Source organism: Apium graveolens, chromosome 9, assembly GCF_009905375.1.
Source record: "Apium graveolens cultivar Ventura chromosome 9, ASM990537v1, whole genome shotgun sequence".
Lineage (NCBI taxonomy): Eukaryota > Viridiplantae > Streptophyta > Magnoliopsida > Apiales > Apiaceae > Apium > Apium graveolens.
In genome coordinates, this window is record NC_133655.1 from 86989711 (window position 1) to 86998754 (window position 9044).

General features: G+C 37.1%; 1 protein-coding gene across 1 annotated transcript; it reads right to left on the reverse strand.

Annotated features, from left to right (window-relative positions):
- Nucleotides 1-212: 212 nt before the first annotated feature.
- LOC141684230 (coatomer subunit alpha-1-like) lies at nt 213-7441 on the reverse strand. The gene is made up of 4 exons (XM_074489101.1): nt 7195-7441; nt 6897-7125; nt 5677-6171; nt 213-3481 (listed from the first exon to the last, which is right to left on the reverse strand). Exons 2-4 carry the CDS (start codon nt 7102-7104, stop codon nt 537-539), a joined length of 3648 nt encoding a protein of 1215 aa, XP_074345202.1. The 5' UTR covers nt 7105-7125; nt 7195-7441; the 3' UTR covers nt 213-536.
- Between the last annotated feature and the right edge of the window lie 1603 nt (nt 7442-9044).

A 9044-nucleotide genomic window follows, 5' to 3' on the forward strand; every position in this document is an offset into this window, starting at 1 on the left:
AATTCATAACTTTTCATTTGGTTGTAATAAGATTTAAAAAAAATGTTTAGAACTCAATAAAATAAATTTTAAGTCTCGAGCACATATTTTGAGGTATCTGTTTGATATTTATTATTACTTTAGTGATCCAAGGATACCCCGTTAAGTTTGATGATTAAACTGATATATGATCTTCAGTTGAGTGACCACTTTGATATTTAACCCTTAAAACATCGGAAACTGAAAGTTGCTATAATATATGAATATTACATCTTCAAAGGATCCAGTGTAGGCAGTGATAAACTCAACCTGATCACCAGAGACTCAAATCAGATGAATGTCTCATGACAAAATTTCTTACATTCATTACATTGATAATTGTAGTAACAAAGCTAAGAAATGGTCGGAGAATGGAGAAATATTAAAAACCTGATTATGTAAGGGAAAAAACACATACTAACTGAAACTCATCTGTTTAAGAACTCATCTCTGCCGGAGAGAAGCAGCAAATTTAATGGTTACACAATTGGAAGACATTAACTATTCATCAATTCAGATTATCTGATCTGTGAAGGGGAGCAGAGTAAACCAGAAGCATCAGAACCAACAGCAGCCAGGTCACAAACAGTACAAATCCGCCCTTCCTGGGATGGCACAAAGCGTGAGCTGCAGTATGGGCAACTTACATCCTTTTGTCCCCGATATATTGGAACATATGTTGCTCCACATACCACAAATGGATTTCTGAAGTCATAATTCAGCTGGGAGGCATCATTCATGTTCCTCTCTGCAGCTTGCAAAACTTGGCGAGCTGTTTTGGCTTGGTTTTCAGCAGTTGGATTGGTCTCTAGGAGTCGCCTAGCAAAATTAGCTGCTGTGTTTAAATTTTTTGCCTTGTAGCACACAGTCATGGCATTCAATAAAGCGAGTCTCAAGTGTGGCAGCTGAAGATTACAATGAGTGAAGTAGGCTGCAAGCTCTTGCTGACGAACTGGATTGTCCTTTAATTCCCTCCTTTTAAGTTCTATCTGTAAACCGAGAACGTATTCCTTTACAATGATGATTAATTCCTTTACCTCATCCACCTCTCTACGCGTATCGACAACAATCAGTAGAATGGTATGAAGAATGGCTTGGAAAAGCCGCAAACCTTCGGTAAATTTCCCTGCAGTTGTGGCTTTGTACCCTGCCTTTAGTTTCTCTTCCAACTGTGTAAAACTGAAGACCAGTGCAGGGGGGCTTCGCACATTGGGGCTTGCTGCTTCACTCCAACCCCTTTCAATTGCCAGTGCTATGACTGGAGCCGAGGAGAATGCACTTAAATAAGTATGGCTGCCCATATGGAGATCAACAAATAATGATTTCAAGGGAGCAAAGTTCTTTATCCCCAGTTGCCTGGTTAGCAAACGCATTGCAGTGTCAAAATTACCGGCAGCGGCATGTTCAGCAGCAAGAGAAGACTTTTGAACCCAAATTTGACTCACAGGCATGCCAGCAGCAGGGGAGATGAATATTGAGGAGCGCACATTGCTGACTTTTGGTGTGTCAAGATCAGGTGGAAGTTCAATATCCTCAAGATCCCATCCTCCATTTTCTTCATTTATTTCTTCATCATCGAGCACCATGCTGATGTCCTCATTTTGTATGTTCTCAACATCCACAAGATCCAGGTCTTCAACCCAATCTTCATTTGGAGCAACATCATCCTCTTCATCCTGACCACTCTTTCCAAAATTCTCAAGGCCACCCTCCAGGATCCCTTTTGTGACCATCAACAATGGCCAATCATGACTGCAGACAATAGGACTTGGAGGTATTAAAAGAGATGATTGTCTCCCTTTTGGCAGAGGAGGAACGTTATCTCCCAAATCGGCAGCAAGACGTTCAGCAGTATCATTGAGTCCATGAACAGAAGCTGTAATATATGCCAGTGGCAAATGACCAGCATTCTCCAAAATCTTAACACGCTCCTGGATGTCACCCAAGTACAAGGCATTGTGGAATTGACCCATAACATCATTTTTAACCTCGGCAATTTTCATCATTTTTGAAAGTTTATCCAAGTCTCCCGTAATAAGATAGAGGAAAGATAGCCTTTCAAAATTCTTTGTTCTCTGATATGCATATTCCACAATACCTGCATTACCTTGACGAAGGGCCTCTACGCCCAACCTGTACCAGTGATCTTTCTCATCAATCTCTTTAGCAGAAGCAACTGCTACTTGGATGTTCCCGCTTTCAAGTGCCAAATTGAAACGAGTTCGCTCATCCTTTACAAAATGAAGTGCGACTTCGGGAAACCCCTTCTGCTGAAGATAAGCAATCATAGCTTGTCCGCAAAGGTCTGATTTCCTAATCATGGTCATAACATGGCCATATTTCTCCCGCAGCAGAGAGAGTTTGAAAACATATTCAGTTGAATCAATAATGATAGGACGGTTCTTGACATCTCGGTCTAGACAAAATATTGTGTTCCCGAAGATTTTTGTAATGTAAACCGGGACATCCAGGGTCTTTATGATTCCACTGTCCCCATTGGGAAGACAATACTTAATGTGGGTCAGCGTCGTGTAGATGAAAACACCATTGTCATCCCAACCTCCACTTTTAACTCGAATCGTCTCATGAAGAGTGCAACAATGTGCGAGCTTCTTATCAGCGATAACAATAGAATGTTTGCTTAGTAAGGCAACACTTTCCATGTCGTTTGACCAAACAACATACCTAACAAAAGAAGTTTGAAGATCACCAAGAAGAATCCTTTGTTGGAGATCAAAAATCACAACTCTATCCTCTGCCCTGCATAGCAAGTTTCCAGTTCCAGCATAAAATATTGCATCAGTAGGAACAGGAAGGGGACTCTTCTTTACAATTTCATTTTTTAAATTTTTCACCAACACTTGGTTACTGCTCTTCTCAAGCACGGCAAACCTGTTACGAGCAACAAATACTGCTGAACTCCCAAGACCTCTTTTTGCCTCTTGAATTGTATCGCCTCTGCCAAAACTATCTTTGGGTATAATATAGAGTTCATAAGATCCCCCTTCCAAGTCTGAACAGACCAAAACCGCATTTTCAGTAGGGCTATAAGAAAGAGTCTTGGGTCCTTGATTCAAGCTGGTTGAACCAGGCCTGCGAATTGGTAAAACTTGGGTTTCTTTTTGAGTTGAGTACTCATAGGAGCGCAGAAAACGATCTTTCACATAGTACAGACAATCTCCGCTGACAGAAAAGGCAGGACGTTCTCGCTCCAACTTGAAAACTATGACACCACTATCATGGCCGGCTGCTAGAAGATTCATCTCAGGATGGGACACAAGAATCCAGAATCTGTCATGCTCTCTACGAAATGTTTGCAGACCAGTCCTTTTCGTAGAATCCCACACACGAATACTTTTGTCCTCTGAATTTGAAACTATAATATCCTGTCTTGCATGGAACAGAACGCAGGACACATTGTTCATGTGCCCTCTTAAGGTATCAACTTCCCAAGCCTTTGTATCTGAAATATAAGAATTTGAGTCCGAAACCGGCTTTCACTATACAATTTTTAAACAAATGCAGATACTAGCATAGTCAAATTATGAATGATCTGAAAGCCTATACATACTACTCTACGTTACTCGGACTCTTCATTTTACCTTCGAGTACCCGTGTCGGACACTCGACACTTGGACATGGACACTCAGACTCGGACACTTATGTTTGGCCAAAAACATGTATATTTTTTAAAAAAATTCCGAGTCCGATACTTGGACACGTGTCCATGTCGGACACTTCTAGCCGAGTCCGAGTAACATAGATACTACTTGATGACATTCACTACAAGTTGCCCATGTTGAAGGTAATAATTACAAGTTTATTAATACTTGAGCACTTCAAATTTTTGATTAACTAGCATGGGTTGTTTAAATGTGCTGCAATCTAGGCTGGAGTCATTAAAAAGCTTGAGAAATTTAGGAAACCTGTTTAATGTATTAAGCAAGAACAATAAACTTGAGCAAACTGGTTTGCAGACACGTAGTATCACACCACCATTAATTTGTAATTTTATGGATATTAAAAGAATCTACACCCGAACTTATAAAAGCACTTGCTTACACAGATTTCGCGTTTCACCCGTACCGAGGCCCTGATAACAAGGCCTTAGTTTGAGAGGTTCATGGCTTGAGTTTTTACGTTAATTTCTTACCAAAATTAAATCGGGCTAATTATCATTTAGGTCATTAATTAACGCCAATAGTATCAGTTCAATCATTTATCTAAAATCGATCTCAATTGACACATTGAATAATTTAAAAAGTTCAGCCTGTCTATGTCAACCAAAAAATTGACGGTTAACAAAATTACATGGCAGTAATGGCTCTTTCAGCTGAGTGGTTGATGACATGGCCAATCAACATCTCTTTTTGTGTCAATATATATACACCCATTCATATACATGTTAAATTGGAATTAACCAACTATTGTACTTGAATTGACCTTCTCCCCTGACAAAACCAATCTACTGAAGAGAGGCGCCGCAGATTTAATCTTATCGTTGCTTGAAAAGCCCGAAATTCTAGCATTATACGACATAAACATACAAAGATATCAAACCTGTAACAACATAAACATGACAATACAATCCATTTTTAATCGAAAGCCCCTGAACCATCATCCCAACTCCTGCAACTCAGCAGCACCCAAAAGAACCACAGCCAACATAGTTGAATCAAACAAACTCCCTGACCTAAGTCCTAACCATATCACCAAACACCCTAATCCCATCCTCCAAAAAACCCTTCCTCACCAACCCCGAAATCATCGTATTCCAAAAAACCGTATCCGGGTCAGGAATTCTATCAAACACTTTACAAGCATACCCCACGTTCCCAAAATTCAATTACATTCCACCCAACAAGACACAACAAAAAAATCCCTTAATTATACTGATCAGACCTAAGGCCGCCCTTACTGGTAATTTATTATGACAAAAGCCCTTAATTAGTACATTAAATAAAAAAAGATCAGGTTTCAAAAATGTGGAACAGAGTAAACTAGCACAACATTGAAGTCAGAAAGCTTATGGTTGAGTTTAGTTACAATGATCAAGTCATTTTGAAGTGGACTGTGTACGATTTGAGCGTGTTTTTGTTCAATTGAGACAAGTTTAAAGATTGGTTGAGTTAGTTTAGTATATGTTTGCGTGTTGTGCCCTGTCGATCATTAGTTTGTGGGGCTAATTATTTCCTATTTTATTTTCTTTCTTTATGCTAATTCACTCAGCTCTGTCAGCGCCTAGTCATGGTCACAGCCATGTCCACATAAAGGAGTAATGAATGAAAATCATCAAGTTTGACCAAATTCAAAGTTGAATTAGATGGAGTGAACTTTAAAAATTAATTAATGAGTTAATTGAGTTCGTTTTTAAACTAATGATTGAATTGATATTTTTGGCGTTAATTAATGACCTAAATGATAATTAGCGCAAATTAAATCTACGGTTATTTGGCTAATGAATAACAAAAAAATCCCACTGCATATGCTTATGAGTCAATGATTATATTTATAATTTTTTTATTGCTATGTAACATATCAAAATTCACTCAATACCTCAAGAATATGATATATGTGTCAAACATAACCGAGAACACCGTCACAACATGAAATACAGAAACTGAAGAGCAAATGAAAGTTTATACAACAGGGTCATACCATTCATTCTCCAGATCTTAACCTGACGATCATCTGCTCCAGAAACAATGAGGGGGAGAGTGGGATGAAATGAAGCCCAGTTGACACCTCGATCATGGCCTTCCAAGACATACTTAACAATGGCATCAACCCCACCAAAAAAGTCTGAATTCATCTGACTCAAACGCAGGATGTCATCAGCTGGTGATACTGACTTCTTCCGTAGAGCACCAATATCCCAAACTCGCACAGTCTGATCCAAAGAGGCTGATACAACAAGGTCCTCCTTTGGATGAAACAAAGCACACATAACATAATGGTTATGCCCTGTCAACACAGAAATACAAGTACGCGACTGCCAATTCCAGATCCTGATAGTCTGATCATCACTAGCACTAACAATCCAGGGATACTCATGATGAAATTGGACCGTACGGATGTAATCCAGATGCCCAAGAAGGGTAAACAAACACCTATGCAATTTATAATTCCACACCTTTATCTTGTAATCATCTCCTGCACAATCATTGTTCAATCAAAACATGCAGGACATCACAAAATTCATTCATTCAAGAAATGCCAAACAATTTTCTAGCATAAAATTTATACACATGCATTCTGAAAGTAACTTATAGAACATGATAGCTAATAAGCTATAGATCTATATTTTCCGGAGTTCAGTTAAAAATGCTACTTTTAGTTAAAAATGCTACTTCCACGAGATAAATATGACATGACTCCAGATACGTAAGATAAAAACTGGCATGAACATCATCGACTAATCACCAACTATAATTATCTTCAGGTCACGCTACTTTCATGGAATTTTATTTTGCTCTCCAATATTAATGTCAACTATATGTTCAGATAATACAAAACAAAACGAGCTAGAAAATTAACATCAGAGAATGAAACTAGCATTGCTCCTTGCATTCATTCCATGAATAAAATATAAAACGTAAACCAAAAACACAACCGTAAAGCAGAAATCAACTCCTAAGCATATTCATATAAACTGTATAAACTTCCGAAACTCCTAATTCAATAAAATCAGATGACAATATAAATGTATCCGTAATATGATAAATGACACTAGCATTGCTCTTCGTATTCGTTCCGCAACTTAATCAACTCTTAGACATGTTCATATAAACTTCCGACGAATTGCAGCAGATCACAATACATATAAACACGTATAATCAATTAATGACAATGAGTTAAAAAATCGAGAAAATGAAGACCTCCGGAAACAAAAAGAGGCTGAGAAATATGGAAATGGACACCGCGAACAGGTCCCTCGTGCTCATCAAAGCGATCAATAAGCGTTCCGACACGATAATCCCAAAGCTGAATAACTCCACTATGAAGACTGGCTAAGATCCACGGCCTCTTGCTATGAAAACTCAGTCCTTTCACTCTATTACTCTTCGTCTCGAATTTCGTCAACATCGCACACACTTTTAATCCCACCTAATCAAACAAAAGAAATAAAAATGTGAAATTACAATTGAAAGGATGATTAATGAGAAAAAGCTTTACCTTAAGATCTGATAGTAATAGATCACCGCGGCCAGAAATGATTGCCGGCGGTGAAGTGAGCGCAGGATAAGCAGAGAGAGGGTGTAGGTTAAGAATGAAATGTGCATTTGGGGTTTAGATCGGGGAGAGAGGGTAAAATAGAGACCAGAATGAAAGTTCAAGTGCCGGTGGATCTACTCTGTGTGTGTTGTCCGGTGGATCTACTCTGTGTGTGTTGTTTTTGTATATTGTACTCTTACTCTACCCGAACCCAAAACCGGTAAAATTTGATGAAAATTGAACAAATTAAAATCGAACCCATTTAAAACCGAACAGTTATTTAGGGTTCAGTTTCGGTTTTGGAGTTAAACCGAAACGAAAAAGCCGAAACCGAACCGATTTTTATAATATATTACTCCCTCCATCCCTCCCAAATGTTTACATTTGGATTGAGCACAGAGTTTAAGAAAAATGATAAACTAGTGGAGGAAAGTTAAAAAATGAGTAACATAGTGAGACCGATTAATATTATATGTATAAAGTGGGTATAGTGGAGAGAATTAATGGATGTAATTATTTTAAAATTTATAAAAACTTTACTATTTTTTGAAAATTTTGAAATGTAAACAATTCCGAGGTCGCCACAAAAGAAGTAGGCAACTCTATGGTTTATTCCTGTGGTCGCCAGAGAGACTTGGAACATAATTCTAAGTGCTACTACTACTCTGGTCGTCATAGAATCAACAATTTCGTAGTCCGAAAAATAATTATTTCTGATTAATTTATTTTTCCATAAAATTTAAAATTCTTAATTTAAATTTTTCTTAGATAATAATTTACGTTTTATTTAATTTTTAAGAAAATTCGAAATTCTTGAAAATTAGATTTTACATAAATATTTATCTTTGATTAATTTTTTTTAAGAAAATTAAAAATACTGGAGATTTAATTTTTCTTAAATATTAAATTAAAGGGTTCACAAAGGATTGGTAGACTCGAAATTCCTCCGGGCTTTTAAAGTATATTTTAATCTTTTGAAGAAAACGAAGACCATGTGCTATTCAGACGAATAGTTCCCGAACACGGAAATTATAGGAAATGGTTTTCTTACTCCGATGGAACTGATTTCAAGACCTATAGACGAAATTTGTGGAACTTCCTTGTAAGGCATATGTCATAGCCTATTTGTATATTCGAGGATTTAACTCAACTCAATTAAGAATGTAATAAGTAAATAGTGGATCTACCGTCAAAGAGATCTCTCAAAGTAACATATGTCAAAGGATTCAGAAACAACGTTCATCTACAGACTTGAGGAATTAATTCACTAGAAGAAGCTCAAGAAATTGATCAAGCCTCAGTGATATAAATCAAGATTGTGGATTTAATCAAGTGACAGAGATCTTGTCAGGGTATCAGAGAATTACAAGGATTTAATCTGAAGAAAATCAAGTATCAAAGTCAAGACATGAAGAAACATCACGGAAGTTAGTCACTCATGAACCAGACAGTACCTCGAGTGTCAACATTAAAGTGGTGGAATTGATTCAATATTTTCAGTGATTTTCAGAAGATCTTCAGAAGAATGGTTGCAGTTCAAGAGTAGTATTAATTCTCTATTAATTAATTAAGTCATATAATTTAATTAAAAAAATAAATTATATCTGCAAAGATTAATTTATTGATTAATTGAATTAATTGATTAATTAATTTCGAATTAATATTATTGATTTTCAGAAGTGTAATTGAATTAAAATCAGTTTAATTCAATAAGACAATTAAAACTTGAACTGGCATGACAATCTGGATTGTCATACCGATTGTCATGCCAGGTCATTTCAATTGTCTCACCGAAAGTTCTACTGGTTCAG